Source organism: Sceloporus undulatus, chromosome 4 (assembly GCF_019175285.1).
Source record: "Sceloporus undulatus isolate JIND9_A2432 ecotype Alabama chromosome 4, SceUnd_v1.1, whole genome shotgun sequence".
Classification (NCBI taxonomy): Eukaryota; Metazoa; Chordata; class Lepidosauria; order Squamata; family Phrynosomatidae; genus Sceloporus; species Sceloporus undulatus.
The window spans coordinates 96,699,215-96,723,160 of NC_056525.1; the positions used below are offsets into that span (position 1 = coordinate 96,699,215).

The 23,946-nt window shown below is 40.0% G+C and overlaps 1 protein-coding gene across 3 annotated transcripts in view; it reads left to right on the top strand.

The window, feature by feature from the left end:
• The window catches only part of MIGA1 (mitoguardin 1), a 52,159-nt gene that overhangs the window by 13,048 nt on the left and 15,165 nt on the right, over positions 1–23,946 (top strand). For all 3 annotated transcript variants that reach the window (XM_042464062.1, XM_042464061.1, XM_042464063.1), the window contains exons 5-8: positions 103–229; positions 2,176–2,312; positions 4,664–4,787; positions 21,074–21,174. In XM_042464062.1, the coding sequence (XP_042319996.1) occupies positions 103–229; positions 2,176–2,312; positions 4,664–4,787; positions 21,074–21,174 (489 nt within the window). The remainder of the gene's footprint in view (positions 1–102; positions 230–2,175; positions 2,313–4,663; positions 4,788–21,073; positions 21,175–23,946) is intronic.

Here is a 23,946-nt window from a genome sequence, read left to right on the forward strand (position 1 = left end):
ACAATGAGTTAGGCAGAAATAACTAGGTAATGAGGCCAAAAGGATCAGAAATGGCCTCATTGAATACATGATAAATACCTCTTTGTATACCCATCCTTTTAGGTCCAAAGTGCCACATCTTGTCCTAGCTGTGCATGTGTCAATTCCAGTTCCTGGGACAAAGCTGATGAAGATGATGTCAAGCTAGTCAATATCCCAGTAACTACTCCTGAAAACTTATACTTGATGGGTAAGTGAGTTGCCTTTTCAATGTATTTTATTTCCCCCTGTAATTTACAATATGTCTAAATTCATTGTCTAAGTCTTAACTGTATGCCAAACACACACAGAGGGACATGCACACATAAACCCCCACTTTTCTTTTTTGCATGGCATGATGGCATTTATCTGCAAGGCATGTTAAAAACATAGAAGTATGTAGCACAGGCCTTAGTCCCAAGGCAAAAATGCCAGTGCTCTCACCTTTTGCCATAGGCAGATAACAAGACCAAACAAAGCAGTTGGGATCTTTTTGATTTCATAAATACTATTAAAGACATAATGTCTCAAGTGCCTCTTTGCACATTCAGTACCCCTTTGTGCAGCTCCTTTCCCCCGGCAACATAATAGAGCTAGACAGTTCACAGGTGTATCTCTTTCCTCCTGGCTACTGATGAGCTATGGAAGTGTACCTGCATGCTATCTGACCTGTATTGTACAGGTGGAGGAAAGAGCAGCATTCCCCCACTGGAACTCCAGCAAGTATGCTAGAAATCCAGGTGAAGTCTGAAGTCTGTTGTTTTCTGTCACTAGCCACTGTAAGCCCAATAGTCTTATGTACTATAAGTCCAACAATTCCATCTCCAGTGCACAAATTGGATGTGGGGGTACCTTGTCCATCTTGTGTCATGCAGTCAAGAAAAGAGCAGACTCAGGGGCTTTGCAGACTGCCCCTAAGGGGCAACCTGCAGCAGCCTTCAGCATGCTGTGGCCCTGATCTGCATGCCACGGCCCCTATCTGGCCTTTCCAGGGTACTGCATGCCATGGCCCCTATCTGGCCTTTCCAGGGCACAAAAAGTGGCTGCAAAAAGTGGCCCTGGGAAGTCACGGTGCTATGGGTTTAAGGCGCTCCTTTGGCCTTGAGTCATGTAAATGCAGCGGCAGAGGAGTCCCGTGATGCTGCACACTGTGTGGAGCAGCACATAGTGTCACGCTGCCCTGGGACGGAGTCAGGGTGTGCGTCATGTGGATGCCATGCCCCGACTCCATCCCCCAGGCTTGCCTTTATGACCGGTGTGCACAGCCCCTCACTCTCCATTATAAATACGCTGGTACAGTTTTAAGCTCTGCCATCAAACTAGTAGGATCTTGACTTACATGTGGTTCCTGTACATAAAAAATCCAAAATCCATAAGGTTTTGTGAACTGATATAATAAAACTTAAGACTAAAATTTTGATATATGGATTCATAAAATGTTTTGTTATTCAGTGTTGAAATAATATGGAATAATTCTACTTAGAATAGTGGAACAGTGGAACAGGAAGGAATCAACAGTTGTCTTATCCAGCTCATAAACACCTTGCACTACCATTCTTCCTGATCTACCCATGCAGTAAAGACCAGCTTGGCCACAGCTGGAAAACAGGTACATTGTAGAAATGTGCCTGCAAAGTAAATGGCTCAACATGGCTTGAACCAAAAGGAAAAGACTTACGATACAAGAAAACAATTAAATCTTTATTTGTTTCTATCTTTTCTTTTTTTGTTGCTATTATTGTTTGTTTTCTCTTTAAACCCCCTGCTTCAGAGTAATTAACAAAAAAGCACTAAAATAAAAGTACTATCAATTCTAAATAAAACAACCTTTTTAGTCAGTAGCTTTATCTTCCCAACACCAGTCTCTAAACCATAATTAGTTGCAATATTTTTGATACCAAATAATTTATCTCCACATATAGATCTTTTCTTTAACTATCTTTTTATAAATGACTATTATCCCTGCTATGTCTGTTATGGACTTATCTCTAAGTCAGATGTTAGTAAGGGGCTGTTACTCTTTGGCTTCCACAACTCCACCAAATGAGGAGGGGAGGAATTATCCCATTATCATAAGAGAAGAACAATTAAATCTTTGATGAAAGGATGGGGGATTTTCTTTTAAAAATCAGACAAAATGTGTTGCATTTCTTTCAGGAATGGAACTATTTGAAGAAGCACTGCGACGATGGGAGCAGGCCCTGACTTTTCGTAACAGACAGGTTGAAGATGAAGCCAACTGTAGTGCAATCAAACTTGGAGCAGGGGATGCAATTGCAGAAGAAAGTGTAGAAGTGAGTACTGTATATACTTGACTATAAGTCGACCTCATATATAAGTCAAGGGCAGATTTTGGGACCAAAATTATGGATTTTGCCATGATCCATAGATAAGTTGAGGGTAAAACTTGGAGGTTTCTTCACTGTATGCATATGTGCGCACAGCAAGAAGGATTCTAATTGAGGCTTTTTGCTTCAGCGTTTCAACTTTGGTTTCACCCTTCACTTCCCAGACAGCAGCAGCCAGTGCAGGCAGGAGAGGGACTCTGTTTGTTTAACAGCAGTCAATCACCCAGGACTCTTTCTGCTTGGCTCAAGAGAAAAAGAAACTGCTCTGCTGACTGCATGGGGAAATCTGAAAGAGCTGCTATCACATTACCATACTGACTCGTAAATAAGTCAACCTGGGATTTTGGGATCAATTTTTGGGCCTACGTTTTTAGACTTCTAGACGAGTATATATGGTAAATATCAGTACATGGATGTTTTTTCACTAAAGCACTTTGGAAATTTTTCAGGAGCAATAAAAATATATATACCAGGTTCCAGTGAAGAAACTACAGTTATTCAAGAGAGCCTCCTTCCACTTGGTGACCTCGCCTGTTTCTCCATCTCAACATTGTTCTTTGTTGTCATTTTTCACCAGTATTTTAATGCCATTCTGTTACTATGAAAAAAAAGCTTATATGCAACCTTTTCAAAGTTACATATTACTTTTTATTTCTTTAGTTATAATGGCATTTACACTTTTTAAGATAAAAGAATAAATATTTAAATAAGTATTTTGTTCCTTTAAACATATTCATATGAGGTAGTTGTACCAATACTACTTCAGCTTCATTTTTGTACCTTACTCCAAACATATTTTTGTAGAAATAAGTGTTCAGTATAGATCTGAACTTCATGTGTATACTGTAACAGAAATTTCAGGAAACTTAAGATTTCTAGGTTTGGCAGATCAATAGGAATTCGCAAGAGGACCTAATAATTGAAAATCCATAAGTTTATTTCCAGTTGTCGACAAAGGAAAACATTGAACTCAGTGGAATTCAAGTTCCAAAAGCTGAGAACCCCGAACAAGACAAAATGGCTCTTTTTATATTATTCAAGACAAAGAGGCTTCTTCAATACACCTGATTGGCTAATTACAATTTAAACATATAGAATTCTTACAATCAGAACAGAAATACATGCATATATTAAAACTGCATCATCACTCCTTACCCCCTCCTGTAGGAATTTAGTGGCTTTCGCTCCTAGCCTTGCTTCTGCATGTCTTTATCTCAGTAGTTTATGTTATGTCTTTCTACTGGTGCCAGCTTCCATCTAGGTCAAGATGCACTCACTATTCCTTTGCTCTAGTTTTCCCTAAACTCCAAGCCTTTATTTCAAAACTATCTCTCTGGCTGACAAAAGTGACTCCATCTTTCTATAGTTTTTATATTTCAACAAGGAATTTCCACCACAATACAAGAGTTTACTTTTTAGTTTTCTCAACAAGAGTCTCTTTGTAAATAATGGTCAGACTTTGCTGTTCTTTATAGCTCAGCTATACTTGATCTTAGCCGAAACCTGAGAAGCCCAGCTGCTGCAATATGTAATTGTTCAGGTCCTGCTGTTCCATCATGTGGTGTCAAATAAATGGTTAATAACTGAAAAAATACTTGCTGAGTTTTGTACATCACAGAATCTCAATTTTGTTGTTCTTAATTGCCACCAAGTCAACTTCAACTTATGGAGACTGTATAAATGAAAGGTTTCCAAGGCGCGTTACAGATCGCCTGAAAGCGGCGGTCTGCTGCTGCCACCATTTGTGCCAGGGAGCCCCAGTGGCCAAACCGCGAGGCTCCCTGGTGCCACAAAAAAGAAGCGCCAAAATGGCGATTCTTGTTGCGGCACACTAATGACGCCGCAAGGCACCAATGGCACACTCACGACATCATTAGCACCATGCGCTGTGTGGACGCTAAGTGTCTGCTATGTCAAGATGGCGGTGCTGTGTAGAACGGGCACCGCCATTTTGCACATTCCCAGGACGTACTAGGGTTAGGGGCGTGAGTAAAGCACACCCTTTCCTATCCCTAGTACGTCCTGGGGACATACTTTACGCCTGTGCAGAACAGGCCCAAGTTACCCTAAACTCAGCTGCCCTGTTCTAGTTTTGCAGACTCGGGGCCATGGCTTGCTTGATTTAGTCTATACATGTGGAAAGAAATCTTCCCTTAGTGTCCTTCACCTTACCAAGCATTATCATATTTTGTACTGAGTCATGTCTTCTCGTGTTATTGCTAAATGACAGCCTCCCCATTACCTGCCTAAAATGTTAGTGAAAGAATCCATTTATGTGCTGCTCTCTCTTTTTACAGGATATCATTAGTGCTGAATTCATTCATAAGCTTGAATCATTGCTCCAGAGAGCATATCGACTCCAAGAAGAGTTTGAAGCTTCCCTTGGGGCATCTGACCCAGCTTCCTTTCCCAAGGATATTGGTGAGTTTTCCCTTTCTCTTTTTCTCTGTGTGTCTTACTCGTCCATCTTGACAACAAACACTGCCATTCTTGGTAACAAAAGAGGCCAGAGTAGGTACTAGGCAGAATTGGATGATACAAAGCTATTTGTATTTGTATTTCTATCTTTTGCACTTAGGACCAATTCTGTATGCTGAAGAAACATATGAGGTCATTTGTTCCATATTAAGACTAAGATCTGCTCAAGAATGTCTAATCAAATGATTAATATGACGTATGTTCATAGTCCTTACATGTAACTAGAAAGCATAATAATAGCTCAGATGTGAAAGTAGGATAAAATAAGATACATGATTCAGTAAAAAGTCAGCAGAGAAGGATATGACTTGTCTGGATGTTGTTGTTTTCTTTGCCGTTGTTAGTATGTAACATCTAATTGTAGAGCAAGGTTGAGTGAAGGGCAGCTCTGCATGTATTGGACTACAGCTCCTATCATTCCTCACAATTACTGGCTAGAGTTTCTAGAAGTTTCAGTCTAATATATGGAAGGCTGTACTTTACCCACTGCTGCCATAGGGAATCCATACTGTATCTTTTGTTTCATTGGGTATAGTCCAGTATCTAAAAAGCCACCTGTCCTCATCTCCAGTCTAAAATCTCTTTAAAAATCTCCTTAGGAGGTGTTCCCCTAAGATAAAACGGATTATATTGGCGCGATTCTGATTCGGATTATGTTCCGGGAATAATTAGAATTTTTTCCATCATTTCCATTATGAAAAGGAGCAAATTTCCTCAATTCATTTAGACCCTGTTTTCATTCCCATTTATTTTAAATTGCTTTATTTTAAAGTGGATTAATTTGCTCCCCGTTCCCATTTGTGTCTGCAAGCTGTCAATCAAGCGCCTAGGCTTCAGACGTCACAAGTCTTGGGGTTTTTTTTTTGGGGGGGCAGCCAATGAAAATTGTCTGCATCCAAAAGACTCTTCTGTTGTGTCTTCCCAGACTAGAAGGAGCCTTATTCGTCCTCTTCTGTGTCTCCCCATATTAACTGCCATAACTCAGTGCTAGGGAATCCTGGGAATGGTAGTTTATTATGGTACCAGCACTCTCTGGCAGAGGAAGATAAATGTCTCACAAACACAACAGTTCCCATAATTCCTTAGTACTGAGCCAGGGCAGGTTAAGGGGTCTCAAACTGTATTATTTCTACAGTGGGTTTTGAACTACAGATGAGGTTTTTTCCCGTAAATTAAACAAGTTGTTACTTTATAATTTACTTTAGAAATATATATAATATAACACACACAACAACCACCCACACACACACAACACACACACAACCTACAGTTTCAGTGGAGAGAGACTGCATCCAAGCCCAGTGTTGGAATACATGCACGCATGCACACACACACACAATATAAAACCTACTGTTTCGTGGAAGAGACTTGCATCCAAAGCCCGGTTGGAATACACACACACACACACACACACACACACACAAATATAAAACCTACGTTTCAGTGGAGAGAGACTCTGCATCCAAGCCCGGGTTGGAAAATTGGATCAAGGGGGAGGAAGCGGCAGGGGTTTCCGTGGGAGAGACTCATCCAAAGCCCAGGCTTGGCAAATCGAAACTAAGGGGGAAGGCATGGGCTTCAGTGGGGAGAGAGTCTTTGGGAAAGAGAGAAGAGAAGGTCGCTCCCCCCCCAGATCCCTGGGTGTCCAGGTTCTCTGTGTCTTCCATAGTTCCTCTGGGAAAGAGAGAGAAGGCTTGATCCCCTCAGATCCCTGGCGTCCAGACCTCTGTGTCTTCCCATAGTTCCTCTGGGAAAGAGAGAAGGAGCCTCCATTCCCCCATCCCTTTCCTTCTCCATTGCTCCCTGGGCTTCTGGGGGGGCGATCAGCAGGCATGTAATGCAAAGCCCATCTGCTGCTCAGGCGCTCAGGCGAGGTGAAAAAAGAAAAAATAATAGTTTAAAATGTGTCAATGGCTCTCCCGCACATCGGTCTATGAATATGGAGCAGAGGAGAGGTTGCAATCCACCGGGGAAAGGCTATGCAAATGGAAGAAAATGGTGCTGGCAATGCGAAAGAGAACAAGAGGGTGACACCCCAGGCCAGCCCCTTGAGCGCTGCTCCTCCCATCTTCAGGTTCCCGAATCAGACACTGTCGTTCCCATTTGGATACTGTGAATCGGACACCAGGAGCAAAAAATAATCCGTGTTAAAATTTACTGTTTTTTAAACCGGTTTATAGGCATATAATCTGCTATACAATAAAACCCGAATCAAATTTGAATCTGGGAACGTTCTGGGCAATGCGTATGGATTCGGGGTTAAAAGGGAACGATGCCCTTCTTATTCGCATCCTAATCACGTTTTAGTCGTTGGGAATGCCACTAAGACAAGCAAAACTTAAAACAGCAGGGGGCAGCACACACAATTACATTAAAATATTGGGTGAGAAGGCATCCATCAATATATCATATGCCCTCACAGATATTTTTTTTCCTTGTTTGATTTGTTTCCTTTCTGCAATAAGACATTTAAAAAATATAAGATTTCAAAGAATACAAAACGGGGTGGTAATAGTAGGGAGAGAAAGAGAGTGAAGTAAAGTGGTGGTGGGATCCCTTGTGTTCTGGAAAAGGTATACTATTCTAGGTCAGTGTTCTGTGGATCTCTATAACCACCACCTAATTCTATTTCAAGCAAAATTCTTCTTTTATGGTGTCCCAAACGTCCTGGGGTAGGTCTTGCTGGAGTAATCAGTGGAAATAAATACACTCGAAGGATGCCAAATAGTTAGGTCTTCCAGACTGTTTATTTAGCTTAAATGTTGTCCCTGTTGCCAAATGAATTTACTGGTCACAGTTTGTTCCTGGAAAGTGTGCATTTTATGGTTATCACAACTGCCTGGTTGATGAAGCCTCAGGTTTTCGTAGTATTAACATCTGAGACAAATGCTTCCCAACTGCCAATGTGCAATGCAGACAAGCCTACCTCCTAACTTATAATTGTTTTTTTTATTATATTACACTTTAAACAGAAACTCTCTCTTCTCTGAAGTGAATCAGTCACGCTTGTTCTAATACTGGATTTATGAGTTTGAGATATTGATTGCCGCCAGATTCAGCAATCATTCATTATTTTTGTATGATCTGTGTATACTACTTTGCATGGGGACACACTAGCTTAATTTAGTTAGTGGGTTCTTTCGTCTTCTTTTTCAGCACCTGCTACTGTATCGTACACGGGGCCTGTAATGACAGCTCTGGTTAGAAATTGCACTGCTAACCTTGTATTGGTCTGCATCTGATATCAGTGCTGTATGTCAGTTTCTTTTTATTTTCTTTTCTGCAGAGTCAGCCCGTACAGATGGCACAAAGTGCCGGCCTGCGGACGAAGTCACTGTGGAGCATCCACACACGGATTCCATGACTCTCGCTTCCCTCGCTGCCATGACACCATCGCCCTTCTAGATGACGCGCAGCTCATGGCATGACCTGGCACTGCATCTAGATGATGCAGTGCCAAAAAGAGTGTCACAAAGCCACACTGCAGCAGCTGTAACACCCTTTAGAGGGTGCAAAAGGAGCTGCATTTGCAGCTCTTTTTTGCCAGATCAGGGCCGCCGCACGCAGTGGCCACTGTCCCAATCCGTCAGAAGGGTGGCTTTATAATGAGCTTTATCATTCTGAAAGGCTTGAATGTTGTATCTTTGAGTACATCTGGTGTTGAGTAAGGGAGTTGAATATGTAAGTAAAGCAGCTTTTGAGTTTCTTGGACATACTGTTTTCAAGCATTTAGGGGAATACAGTTTTTAAGTATTTTAAACACTGCACATGTTCAGATATGACATTTTTACTATTCATAAGTAGCGCACATTAAAAAAACAGCTCCAGTTTATTCTGTAAATTTTGTTAGTGTGGCTACATTTCAAAGGAGATAAAAGAAAGAAAGAGTAGCTACTTGATATGCTTTTTTTGTCAGTAAATAAAACCAACAAAACTCTTCACTCCGTCTATGTATGTTGGCTTAATGCAGTGTGAATATGTTGTTGTTGTGTACCTTCAAGTTGTTTCTGATTTATGGTGGCCTAAGCTGTGCACCCCAAGGTAGCTCCATACGTATAATCAACCCTTACTCGTTTACTTTTTGTCCCATTAGGGTTGAAATGATTGAGTTGAGTTATCCATTTGATAGTATCATTGGTATTGTTCTCTCTTTGCATTTAAATATTATGAAATTATTTATGTAGGATAACAACTATTGAAGAACCTGACCATCCATCTACCTATTATACTCCATGTTATGTGTCATCAGTGTGTTATCTGAACAGCAGGCAAAAGAAAGCAAGATTAGCAGGAGTATTTTTCTGAATTATGTCAAAGCAACATAATCTCAGCTACAATATTGGAATTTATCTTGGCAGCAATACCTCAGAATTATTATTGTTGTGTTTTGTTGGATGGGTAGTACAGTTTTTATGCCGAACCTGGGAAAGTTGCTTTAAATAAAGTTACTCTAACTTTCGCTTATGCCTCACAGCCATGTTAGGATGTGGGTGGGGGCTGCTATTTTGATTTTGCAGAACAATAGAATGTAGGTCATAGAAGGAAAATGTGCTGCTGTAATGTATTTTTTATCCAAAGCTTTTCTTTCTTTCAAAAGCACTGAGAGCACTGAACGTTTCTATTTTCCTTGGAGGATCAATGAGAACTTGTGTCTAAGAGAGCAACTACTGGAGCCTAGCAATGTGGAAAGGGGACTGGGACCATGTTGCATATCCTTTTGTCTTAGTAGTACTATTAGTAGTAGTAATAGTATTACTGATTGATTCTGACATCCGTTGTGAAATTGTAATTATAATGATATACAAAATGCTAAAAATATTTAGCTGGTCTGGCCTTCCTGCAAGAGGGAGCAGGACTGGAGCTCAAGGATGAGCAAGAGAATCAGTAGCACAAGGAAATGGGAGGAAAGGAACAAAGGGGCAAATGGGCAGCATCGAAGAAGCCACAGGTAAACCTAAGATCTCTAAGCACAGTGGCAACAGCTGGAAACCAAGACCCAGAGATGATCAGCCCACTGTGCCTCAGGTGCCAGAAGAAGAAGAGAGCAGCAGCACTTCCACCTCCTTGGCCTAGGCAAATGCTTCCTCAATTCTTCACTAACTCCTGCCTCTCAGAGCTGCTCCTGAATATCTCCTGACTGCCTGATTAAGCTGGTGAAGGGCATGTGTATCCAGGAGGAGGCAGCCTTGGGTGTGGGTCAAGAGTGAAGTTGGCCAAAGAGTAGTAGCCAAAGGAGGGGCGCTGATGTGGGTGGCGTGACTGTGTGTTCATTCCCTCCCTACAAGATTCAAGGGCCTTTAAGGAACAAACAGATGTCCAGAGCCTGGGGGGGGGGATAATGAAGTAGAAACCTGCACTTGGCAGCCTTCAGAATAGGATATAAAGATGAAATTGATTTATTGATTGATGTGTGCCCGCTTTCTTTCTTCTTTCTTTTTTTCTTTTCCCCTTGCCTTTAAAAAAAATGCTTCCCAATCTTGGAATACCCTGCCACCATTTTCCCACACTGTACAATGGTAGCACTTGCAAAGTACTTTCATCCTGTGGAATCGTGGGATTTATTAGTCTGATAAGGTATTCTAGAGTACACACCCCAGGACTGTAGCCTTAGAACTCTTTATCAACAAAGCCTAAGTACCTCAGAAAGCTACAAGGAAGAACAGTGACAATTATCTTAACTTTGTTAGTTTAACAAACAGATGAAACATAAGTATCAGTCTGTGCACTATATGATCAAGAAAAAATATAATTATAGCTGGTATGGTGAAGAAAGGACTTGCTCTCTTCCATCTTGACATTTCTTTGTCAGAACTGGTAGATGATCGAATGCTATTAAATACATTAACTTTTAAATGAATTAAAAGCTTAGCATTTAGGTAGACATTTAATGCAGTTGCTACAGTTATGAAGCCCTGGTTGTCCTATAAAGGGCTATGAACATGCATAAGCAGGCAGAGGCACCTCCCTCTCTGCAAATTCACTTACTTCATCATATTCCATTTTAGGGCATCTGTTCATCCACCTTGTCATGAGTCATGTGAACTCAGTGTGGCTTCCATCCAGCAGAAATACCTGATTCATCTCGTGAATACTTTTTGGGCCAACAACAATTTATAACATTATTAACTCAGGTCCAAAACACACTGCAGAAATAATCCAGTTTGACTCCCCTGACTCAATGCTAAGAAATTCTGGGAACTGTAGTTTTGTGAGGCATTTAACTTCCTCTGTCAGAGAGAGCTTTGCTGCCACAACAAACTACAACTCCCAGGATTCCCTAGCACTGAGCCAGGGCAGTTAAAGCAGTCTCAAACTGGATTATTCCAGCAGTGTGTTTTGGACCTCACTTTTTGGGTTTGTCCAATGATAGGACTCACTCAAAGAATGAATCCAGACAAGCACTCTTATCCACATTGGCCTAAATAGATATTTCCATCTTGGTTGACTAATGTAGGTCCATTCTCCCAGGATGTTCCCCTTCATTCCACACTGTCCCACTGACAGCAAGTCACACTGGGTATCTGGGATGAAAGGATCTCTCTTGGGCTTATTTGTTCTTGCTCTCTGTGCCACCACCACTGCCCCTCTTCTTTCCCCTTTCTTCTGTCCAGCAACGTTTCCCATTCTTTGCCTGGCTTGCTCCTTCCACCTCCCCTTCTTCCTTCCTTTCTTCTGTTCAGCACATTTTCTCTTCATTTGCTTATTCGTCCTTCCTTCCTTCCTTCCTTCCTTCCTCTCTTCCTTCCAGCTTTTTGTCTGTGTTTCACCTGCCCCACTTCCTTTTTCTTCCTCTTCACAATGGACTGCTCTACAGGCTAGAGAAACACACAGAAAAAAGGAACCATATGAAATGGCTGTAGTTTTATGTAATTTTTGAAACTGTTCTGGACTGCAAACTACTGCTTAAGTTGGGAATGTAGATTGGAAAAATCAGGACTCATTGCACATCATGTGAATTCTAAATAAAAAAGCACAAAGACAAATAGGGCCTTCAAATGTGACAGCTTACCCATTTGATTTGCTCCACAGAGGCAATGAGAGACAATGTTTTGTTGCATTAGCCCTAAAATGTTTGGGAAAAGTGAAGTCTCAAAGTAAAATAAGAATGACACAAGATGGGATAAATGGAAAATAATAATATTTTTTGCTTCAAAGAGGCTGAGTTCCTTAACATAATAAGGTGTATTTCATGTAAAAGAATAAGTTGATTTATTCTTGTGGGGTTTCCCCCCTCAAACTGGTCAGTCTGGGAGATAATGAATTTGTTGTTTTTTTCCCCCTAGTTTGCCCCACTCTGCTGCAAAATCTGAAACCCAGAGACACATCTTCCACTTATAAATAGTGATTGCAAAATTAGCACATGTCCTCTCTTGCAATTGCAAAAGTTTGGATCCAGCAGAGATTTCACAAACAGATGTGATAGAGAGACTACTTTTTCCAATTTCCTCAGTAATGCCCCATGCCATTTTCCTTATCTATTCATCTGTGTGTTTTATTGTTGGTTTACTGAATATTTGTTTGCAACTTAGAACTTTCTAGATATTGTTAGTTTAACTTCAACTATACAGGAATAAATTGCAGTGTAAACATATTGGCTTCTTTTTGTCATCTTAACTTCAAATGACTTAATATCAAGCTGTAAGTTGCCATTCTCAAGCTATGAATGGCAGTAACATTATACATTGGTAAGTTGGAACGATATTAATTCTTGTGTTTTATTTGGGTTCCTTATTCAAAGCATGTGCTTAGTCCCTCCGAAGGCCATATGCTTCAGTCATTGGCATTAGTCACAGCTTAAAGATAGACATTAGAGTTGGGATGTGAAAGATGACACTTAATTCCCCCTCCCTTCCCTTCTTATTATGATCAGGTGGAGAACAAGAAAGTTATAAGATCATACACTTTAGAATTTTTCTTTTCCAGAAGAGTGATGAAGACCACAAAAGTTTGAAAAGTTTGAATTAAGGGATACACAATGAGGTAATACAAATGCATTCTTTCAAAAAGGCCCTTTAACCATGAAATAAACATTCCATATGTGAAATGTTTACATTCTTTCAAGCCAGAATTTATCTTAACAAATAAGTGTATTGCCTGCTTTTTGGATGTTTAGATAGGCTGCAATGAAGAGTTCAACATGCCTCAAGAATTATTGTATTGCTTTCTGCTGTGCTGCTAAAAACTTTGCAGCAGACTGCTTTTGTAATTTGGGAATTTCTGAACAAAAAGACAGTGGCAACTCTCCTGTTCCCCCCCCCCCCCCCCCCAAAAAAAAAACCTCCAAAAACTGAGGAAGGTGACAGGCTTCAATCTGTTTCATCCTTTGTTTCTCTCATGTTTCTGAAGTAAGGAAAATGTAATGAGCTTCCCCTGTATTCTGGAGAGGTCTGTCCTGATGGCACATTGTGAGCTTTGACAGTATATAACTTTTCTCACTGCTTTATGATTCTCTGTGGGGCATGATGCAATAGAGATGAGCAGCCTCTCCTCTTTTTTCAGTTCTAAGCTAGGAGAAAAAGAAGGGATTGTCTTCTTTGATAGCTCTGGGTCTCAGAGCACAGTGTAACATGACTATATCACAAAAATGTACTCGTTTTCACATTCTCCAAAGCTCCATTTCAGGCTTTAGGTAGTACAAAGACGGAATAGGGAAGAATGCAAAAAGGCCAAAAATTGTCTGCATATTGTAGCAATGAAGTCGCAAGATGTCAAATCTCAGTTATCACTGGCTTTCAGGTTTTAAGGATGGAGATTACCAAGGAAAGTCTATCCATTATCTTATGATACCATACATTATCATTCTTCTGAAAAAAAGTGCACAAGTAAACTAGCTACCAGGACTTTCCAGATTCCACACACGCTTTACTGGGAAGAAACAACTGGTCTGTCAATCCTCTTGGATAAACTTTGTTTTCTGAGTAGAAGTCAGAGTGGGTCTAATGCCACATATGTTTTCCCACAACGGAAGGTTTTTTTTAAAAAAAGATTATTCTTCCCAAGTCTTTCCATCCACCAGAAGGCAAGTATGGTAATTTATTTCCTTAAAGTCATACCCATTTCAGCCTTTGTACTATAACTTACTCTTCATTAGGATTCCTTTATAAAGTGTATGAATGTTTCAGCTGTAACAGCTAGATGTTGCAGAGAGCCAGCCTGGTGTAGTAATTTGAGCATTGGACTATGACTCACAGCCATGGAAACCCACTGGGTTACCTCAGGCAAGTCACACTCTCTCAGCCTCAAGAAGTCAAGGGCAAACTTCCTCTGAACAAATCTTGCCAAGAAAACTCCATTAAGGGATTGCCTTAGGATCATCATAAATCAGAAACAACTTGAAGGCAAACAACAACAGAAAGTTGCGGCCATCAGAGCCAGTTACATGAAACTCTCTATTTTACAACAGCTTCACTGGCTATAGTCTGATTATCCAACCACAATTCAAAGTATTGGTTACAACCTGTAAAGCCCCATATACTTTGGGAAAGACCTTATTCTCCCATGTGATCCTGTCTGGGTTTTAAGGTCTTAAGCAGATGTCATTCTCTTGGTTCCACTCATCCTCTACCATCATGATGGTTGGTAAAAAGAACATCTTGATGAGCTTAGTTACCAGTGCTGTAGACTTGAGACAATTGACTTGGACTTATGTTGGACTCATGACTTTAATAACTTTACTTGGACGTGACTTGGCAAAAATGACACACTGACTCGACTTGACATGGGATTTATGTATTTTTAGTGACTGACTTGCTGGTGCTATTCACTTCGAGCAGCAGGCAAGACCTGCCCCCAAAGTATGGGGCACATTTGTTGAAAGGGAACAGCAAATGCCTTACGCAGTGGGCTTGAGGTAGAAGAATCCTTCACTTTTGAAAAGCTTTAGAAGGCTCCTCTGATGTGCTGCAGGGACAGGGTGCCATGCAGACCTCAACCTCTGCCTCAACCCATTTCCTAAGACACTTGCTGTTCCCTCTGAGAAATGCACCCCACTTCCTTTTTTTCCAATTTAAAGATGGTTCCCTGACTTGACATCTGGCAAGGACTTGAGACCTGAAGATAGAAACTTGATACTTGGACTAAAAGACTTGAATACATCACTGCTAGTTACACCCCAACTATGTTGGGGCACAAGATGCCACTGCTTATTCTGTGTCAAGTTTCTCCAACATAAGTAAGTTGCATTTGAGGTTTTCCCCTGAAGCCTAACCAAGTTTTACTTGCCTTAGCAATGGATATACTGATTACTGGTAAAATAAAACAAAACAAAAAACCCTCCATGTTTACTTGTGTTTCCCCTACCCCTGTTGTGGAGTGTTAATGAATATTCCATGACATCAGAACAGCTCAGCCACTAGCTTGGAGGGAAAGACAGGAGGAGGTTAGTTAAAAAACAAAACAAATAAACACCAGAAATCAGAGCTACATCTGTTAACGCTTATCTGTTGCAAGATCCAAATTCAGTTGCAAGTAGGAAGTAGTAAAGTAGATTCTCAATAGGGCTAGACTAAACAAATGAATGCAAACAGGCATTTTTTTAAAAAAAAAAATCAAGCTCTTGTATTTTTGTCTTATCCTGAGTGAAATGTTTGCTTATCCTGGTGCTAATCCTGTTGGAATGAGTGCAATACATTTTTCTGTGTCTTCCCACCAAAGTTGTGACATCTCAAGAAGTAAATAGCACTTAATAATCTTGATTTAGGCTGATTTCTAAATAAAGGACTGATTCATAGGTTTTCTTTGTTCTTCTAATAGGCAACAAATATTACTGTATCACAAGGGGAAATGGATTGTACTAAGTGTTAAAAAGCAGGTTGTAATAAGGTACTGGTGAAGGAGGAGAAGGAAGAAGGTAGAAGTTTAGAAAGTCACAGAAGACAGTCATAACTGTCTTTTTTAATCCCTCAAGAGTTTTGGTAGGGTGAGGGTCATGATGCACTTGCAGTCCATGGTATATGGGAGTCATACTATTGTAGCGATCTTATCCAATTTCAGTTTTGGTCTTTTTATTTCAAAAATGTAAATGTACAGTTGCTTGAATCGCTAAAGACAAAGTAAGCGTGGACAATAAAAGGGACATGTCTTTCCACTTCAGTCTGCCCAATGTCTTCAGAGATTCAGGAGTCATTGAATATTGTGCACCACACACAGAGACACATACATAGACATTTTGTAATGCATCATTTCAGTTTTTACGTTAAGAGGCATAGCGAGACAAAACAAGTGTTCACTTTCCTCCCTCACTTGGTCATAATGTGCTGTGTTTCTATGAATCAGCCATGTGGAATTTGCTTGTCCTGCTGTCCCTCAAATGTGAGGAATGTGAACAGAGGTCTCTGATTTTATTCATGGTCTGTGAAGCACAGAGAAGGAAAATGACAGTTACTGTGATTTTGTTGTTCCTTTCCCCCCAAATTTCATCAAGTTTTTTTTAGAAAAAAAAAACTGGCTTTTGTGGGGGGATTGTCTGTAGCATAGCTGGGCTTGTAATGAGATGCATCTCCTGTGCTCTAATGGTTTTAATATATAATCCAGTGTGCTTTATAGACCATAGCAAAACCTTTGACTGCATCAATCACGAAAGGCTATGGAACGCCCTTAAAGACATAAGAGTGCCAACACATCCTAATGAGGAATCATTACTCAGGACAGGAGGCCACTGTCAGGACAGAACATGGAGAAACAGAATGTTTCCCAATTGGCAAAGGGGCCAGACAAGTCTGCATCTTCTCACCCTATCTGTTCAATACATATTATATGTATGTTCAGAACATATTACAGTATATGAAAAGCAGAACTGGACACAGAAGAAGGAGGAGTGAAAATAGGAGGAAGGAATATCAACAATCTGAGATATATAAACACCAAACTACTAGCTGAAAACATCACAGACTTGGAGCAACTACTAAGGAAGATCAAGGAGGAAAGTTGAAAGGCAGGCTTATTGTTGACCATAAAGAAAACAAAAATAACGACCACAGAAAATTTACACAAATTCAACCTAGACAATGAGGAAATAGAAATAGTAATTTTCATACCTGGGATCAAATATTGATTAGAGTGGGGACTGCAGTCAAGAAATCATAAGAAGACTAAGAATGGGGAGGAGAGCTATGAAAGAACTAGAAAATATCTTAAAATGTAAAGACACACAACTGAGCATAAAAGTTAGAATCATACAAGCCATTGTATTCCCTATTACCTATGTATGGATGTGAGAACTGGACAGTTATGAAAGCAGATAGGAAGAGAATTAATTAATTTGAGATGTGATACTGGAGAAGAGTCCTGAGGGTTACCATGGACAGCGAAGAAGTCAAACAAATGGGTGGTAAAACAGATCAAACCAGAAATCTCTCTGGAAGCCAAAATGTCTAGACTGAGACTGTCATACTTTGGCCACATCATCAAGAGACACGACTCACTGGAAAAAACAATAATGCTAGGAAAGGTAGAGGGAAGCAGAAAGAGAGGAAGACCACATGCTAGATGGATGGACCCTATTAAGGAGGTCGTGGATATGAATTTGCAGGACCTGGAGCAGAGCAGTGGAGCATAGGGAGTCTTGGAGATGTCTCATCTACAGGGTCACCATGGGTCGAGATTGACTTGAGGGTGGATAACAACAACAAAAAACAAAACAAAAACAGATTGAATGCGTGCTTCCTCTAAGCAGCCCTGAGAATCCCCACTATCTGCTTTCAGGTTTATAGTGGGTAGGAGGAGGAAGGTTGAATTTCCATCACATTCATCGTGGACAGATCCATTGGTCACTATTTGTCAATATGACTTCATGCATTATCCATATTCAGAGACTATGTGCCTCCACATATTTTGCCACTTGCTAGAGAACTACAGTGGAAGAAAGATATTGCCTTCATGTGCTGTTTACAGGCTTCTCAGAGGCATCTGGCAAAGTTTGGAAGAGTTACTTTTTTGGACTATAGTTCCCAACATCTCCAGCCAGCAGATTCAGCAGCTGTATGGGTTGGAGGATTCTGATAGTTGTAGTCCCAATAGGTAACTTTCCTGAGTAGTGATAAATTAACTAGCTATTGTGGGAAATGGAATAGGGACTAGACACAATTTATGGTTCGATTATGCAGGGGTGGTGATCCTATAGTATAGAAAGTGTATTTCTCCTTCTCTGTCCCTCCCCAAGCAACCTTTTCACAAAGTCTCAATTTTTCTTTAGTCTGTGAGGTGGCAGGCAGTGGGCGACAAGAGCTGTCAGCATAGTCTGGAAAGGATTGGGAATGATGGCCTGGCATAGTGCCCAGCATGATGCTGTGCCAAAGAGCAGGCTGGCTGCTGAGAACAGGTGGGCTGGAAACAGTGATCTGGCTTGATGTTTTGATCATAATAAAGGCTGGAAAGAAGTTTTTTCAAGATTATTTTTTGCAGGGGTTGTGGGAAGGGCTTGTTTTTTTGAACAAAACAGTGTCATTCCTGAATAGCATTCTTGTAACAATTTTTTTTTAATTTAAATGAAATAAGTGTTAGGGCCCCTTCCAACCCTCCCCACAATTTGGGTAGGGTTGGGATTAGAAAGAAAATTCTTTTGTAAATGGTGAGGAGCAGGAGGAGGTGGTGGTATGATGAAGCTGAGAGTGAGGACAGTGCACCCTGTGACAGTGGGACTTGAACAGAATCGGGGGGGGGGGGTCTAGTCTGATGCAGTGTCCCCATTGACTGCAGTGTTTAGGAATGGAGGGATTAGTGCTTGTGCCAGTCACCGATAGGAAACCACAAATCTCTCCCCCTGGCTTTCCATTCTGCCTTCCTCACTCCAAGGGAAAACACTTTGTCTGATGCTGGTCATATTTTGAAGGAGGATATAATTCAGGAGGAATGGGAATCACCACATACCCAAAAGGATTTAGTCTGTTTCAGGCATCTTGGTATTCTGCTACCTTTAGACCAGATTTCTGATTGCCCTGAAAGCAGGAAACAGGCATTTCATCTCTAGTATTTATCTGTCTCTGTATAGTGGCCACTATGGCTTAATGTAACCAGTAGTAGAACTCCTGCTACCTCCTATCTCATCCTGACTTACTTCCAAATTGACTTTTTTTTTGCACTTTATTTTATTTTACTTTTTTTAACCATTCTTCCTTTTCCCCCCATTGCCATCAGTAAAAGATGATAAAACTACACTATCTCCCAAGTCTGGTGTAGTCAAGAGTTCATTTTAGTAGTATGTTGGAGTAAGAGATCTTTGACAAATCTCTCCACTTCCAACCCATCTGCTTCTGAAGAATAGCTCTGGCAAGAAATGCCATAGTGTCCATGGTATACTGGGTATCATCCAGCAACATAGCTGCTACCTGACCTATTCACCACCAGCAGAGTGGCTCTTAGCACCCCGTCTCACAATAAATCACTGTACATTCTGCATTTACCAGTGTTTTTTCTTTAAAAAAAAATCATGGGATTACTTTTATAATCCTGTGTTTGTAACACTGTCTGATCCTATAATTTTTTTTTAAATGTAAAAGCATTTCATAAAACTCCAGTTACTATTATCTGAAATATTAAATTTATTGCTTCACTGGTGAACAAACAGTTGCTGAACTGTCTATATCAGGACAGAAAAAATATGGACGCTCAATTTATACTTCAGTCATTTTTGGATTAAAAATGCATTAAACTTAGAACTTTATGTAGATAACCACTTTTGATTATTACCCACTCTTCAAAAAATATTTTCTTTCCCATGATAAAAAGAACTTAACCTTAAAAAAACAAACCAACAGCACTTGAAGACAAGAGATTTAAAAAAAACCTGTTGCTTCTAAAATAAGTATAAGTTGAAAGTATAAATAAAATAACCAACATATCAGGCTGTTAGATCGTGGACATCATGAGAATCTGCGACTGGCTGCCTAGGGTGGCTGGGTGGATCAAGCAGCTGTGCATTCCTAGAGCTTTCATTGTGCTGATGTCTCCTGTCCGAAGCATTTGTAGCGTATACATTTTGAATATATGCAGCTCTAGAGAAAACTATGCTATAACAAAGTGTTTCCTGAACAGCTCTTGTCACTATGCCTTTTGGCTCTAGGGTTTATTGTAAATGAGAGATTAAAGCCAGAGGCACAGTTATAGCCAAACCACAGGATAGGGCATCTTTTATTCCATGAAGTTGTGCCCAGCATCTTATCCAAAGAGCCTCATGTAAACTCCTTTGAGATATTGTGGGAAGATTAAGATCTTGAATGCAGTTCTACCTTCCTCTCCAGCCCCCAATCTTTTCTCACAGTGAAAAGAAAGACAGAGAAAAGGTGCTGTTATCTGGTGGTAAAGATATGAAAGTTGAGCATGAGGACTGAGGTATAAAGTGTTCAGGAGAAAGGAAGAAAACAAGGGGAGGTTTGTTGGCTTGGGTCCCCAGAAGGTATTTCCCCCAGGATCCCTTCACTCCTACCATCACCACTAATTAGAGGTATAATTGTTCTGAACATTCATTGCCTCTTAGTTTTGTCAATCAGCTATCTGCAACTCAGGATGTTATCTCTTTATTGGATTCACCTCTCCAACTGTCTTAAATTGTTTATCTGATTATGAATGGGATACTAGGCTTTGTGACTGGTAGACATTTTATAGTTCTATGGTTCTGTTTGTAAGAGGAGACTAAAAATAGTGCATAGCAGAAGTGTCTGAAAGTGGCAGTTGGTAAATGTAATAGATACTTTACATGAGTCTCAACCATGAAAATGTATGATTCCAAGTACTTGTATGTATTGTTACCAGTCAATTTTGGCGAGTAGTTTCTAAATAGTTTCCATGCTGGAAAGCCTGAGAAGTCTTTTCTCTCTCATAAATCTTCTAGCTATCACAGATAGCTAAAAATTGGTTTTACTCATCCCAAATATTAGCTACAAATTTATTTTCCCTTTTGAAATCCAACCTATTTATTTATAGGGGCAGTATTCAACATTGTATACCCAATGACAGAACAATACAACTCAGCAGTGTCAGGAGGATAGCAGTCACCCCTTTGCACTGTAGCCCTCTGTGAACTCCCAAAATCTGGTCCAGAGGGTCAGGAAACCATGTAGAGCCAGTTTTCATGCAGCAACAATCCCTAGGCAGCTAATGTTAGTAACAGTATTTGCCCAAGAAAATGGCTACAGGAATAAAATTAAGGAGCACATTTGAGTATATCATTAAGTGTAATTATTATGGTCAGTCATCAAATGATGTTTTTAATCCATTTTTATTTCTTTGTTAAGATAAAGACACAGATATCACTGTGAAAGATAATACAGACGAATTCAGTCTGCGTGATACACTAAGCATTGGATCAACAGGTTCATTTGTTTCTGCTGCAGAGGTATGTTGAACCAGCATTTTCTGTGTGATTCTATGGCCATCATATCTCTAAAGTCTTGCAGTAGATTAATCAGTGGTCTCTACTAGTTAGTACACATTGAGTCAATTATCCAAAGTGTTTGGGACCAGAAGTGTTTATGATTTTGGATATTTTTGGATTTTTGGAATAGTCACATATACATAATGAGATATCTTGGATCGAGACCCAATTTAAATTTACACTTTGTAAATATAGCCTGGGGTAATTTTAGACATGTTTTTAATAATTTTGTGCATGAAATAAAGTTTGTGTACTCGGAACCATTAAAAAGCAAAATGGTCACTATCTCAGCCACCTATGTGGACATTGGAGCCCTGCTAACACAGTGGTTAAATGCCTGTACTGCAGTCACTCACTCACAAACCATAAGGTTGTGAGTTCAGTACCAGCCAGAGACTCAAGGTCAACTCAGCCTTGCATCATTCCAAGGTTGCTAAAATGAATACAGTACCCAGCTTGTTGGGGGCAATGAACTTACACCACTTAGAGAGTGCTTAAATGCACTGATAAGCAGTATAGAAATGTACTTGCTATTTCTATTCCTATTAGCCATGTGGATATTCAGCCTGTACTTATTTCTTTCAGAAGGGTATGTCCTAGAAAAACATGTACAGATAATGAGGTTTTTTTAAAGGTGTAAATTCATCAGATGTAATGAAATCCTGTAGTTATAGGCACATAAATGCCAGGCTTTTTCTTCCAAGTTTCCCATGTTGGAAGGCTGAAATAAACTGATAGACTGTGAGGATTCTCATAAAATCACTGAAAATGCAAAGTGACTGATTGGCTTCTGGTGGTGACCACAAGTTAAATAAACATATCTCAATTAGGATAGCAATTTTTGGAAACTCAGGGGTATCACACTAATGGAATCTGTAGTCCCTAATTGACTGAAAGAGATATTCTTAGTATGGAACAGCTGTATGTTCAATTTCATCTGCCATTTAGTCTCTGTAAGACAATAATACTAGTGCTTGTCTGATGACAAAGGAGGGCTGTGTTAGAAGATAAGAGTTATGTTATGTTCCTTGTACAAAGGATAGCTTTCTTTTTGCTTTTGTCAAAATGTTGCCTGAATCATTGAAAAGAAACGTAGGGGTGAAACAGATGGGGCAGAAGGAGCTGCCAGAGGCCATTCCCGCCCTGATCGCCACAGGACTGCAACAATCAGATGCTGTTGGTCCCAATGGTGGCTGCTGCCACGGTCCTGAATGGGCTGGGGTTTAGCAGCCAGGTTTGGGCTATGTTCAGTAGACCCCGGCCCGGGGGCAGCTTTTTTGGGCTGTCTATTCAAGGTCCTAGATTCATAATAGAAATCCTGGGTTGAAATTTTAAGGTATTTGATATGCAGATCAGAACCTGTTTAATCAGATCTAAGGCAGAAGGAGTTCAAGTGAAACAACAGACAGTATACAACACTTTCTGCAAAGGAAATGGTGTTGCACTTTCCCCTTTTGCTGGATATCACTTGACAAATGTAGCTTTGTTTTGTAGTTGAAGTAGTTTTGAAAAGAGACCTAGATGCTGATTTGTCCAATAAAGAAGGTGGCATAATCTAAATCCATTCCTTTACTGGGTTTGCAAAGGCTTTGTGTTGCAAGATATTCAAATGTCACTAAACCTGGTTAATGCTTCCCATTAATGCTTCCCAATCTGATTAATGCTTCCCATTGACTATAAATGTGGTTTTCCCTAGAGATAATAAATTAGCTTGTTTTACATTTAGTTGAAAATTGTACAAATTCTCACTTTTTGAATTTAAACATGGACAGGGACCTAATTTGTCATCAAATTACATAACATTTTTGATGTTTGTGACACCATTTTAAAACAAATACACACAATGTGGATACAGTACAGTGCGCCTGCGTCTTACACGGCTTTCAGCTTAAGCTGTAAGCCATGTGATGGAAATAACAATGGTGCATGCCCCTGTGGCACATGCTCCCATGGCGTGTGTTCCACACCATGTGACATGCACAAGGACCCATTATTTTCAATGGGGCTTGAGCATACGTGCTATTTGCCTTACCCCACGGGGGGGTCCAGAATGGATCTCCCGCATAAGGCAAGAGCGCACTGTACATGCTAAAATATATATGCTTAAGAGAAATAGTGCACAAAAATTAAAAATAAAATGTATTTGAAAAAATCAGTACATGTTCTGTACTAGAAACAATGTACATGTCTCTAAATGTGTACAAAAATCTGCACTGTAAAGATGTGACAAAATGAGACCACAACTACCACACCCACCCCCCCCCCCCCCCAAAAAAAAAAAAAAAAAAAAAGAACAAATGTTTGTGGACAATTTTAAAAAGTGAAAACATGAAGCAAAATCGACATGACAAACTTACAACTCTGTTGGGATGTCCTGTTGCGAAGTTTGTGATTATTATAAGACCACACTCTATGTGTCAGACTGTATATTGTTGCAACCTTCCTTTCCCAAGTACTGTACCATACTTTAATAAAATTATTCTTCACCATTTTTGGCTTGAGAGCATGTATTTCTAAAAGCACAATGCATTTCATCTCCTTGTAAATCACCTGATGTGTGTGAATCAGTCCAGAAATAACTGATGTTAGTATTTTGGGTCACCTCTATTAAAAACTAGTTGTGAGTCTGAGAGACCAGTGACATTGATTTGTTGTAATTTTTTAAAAATCAGCTTGGTGGATATAATAATAATAATAATAATAATAATAATAATAATAATAATAATAATAATA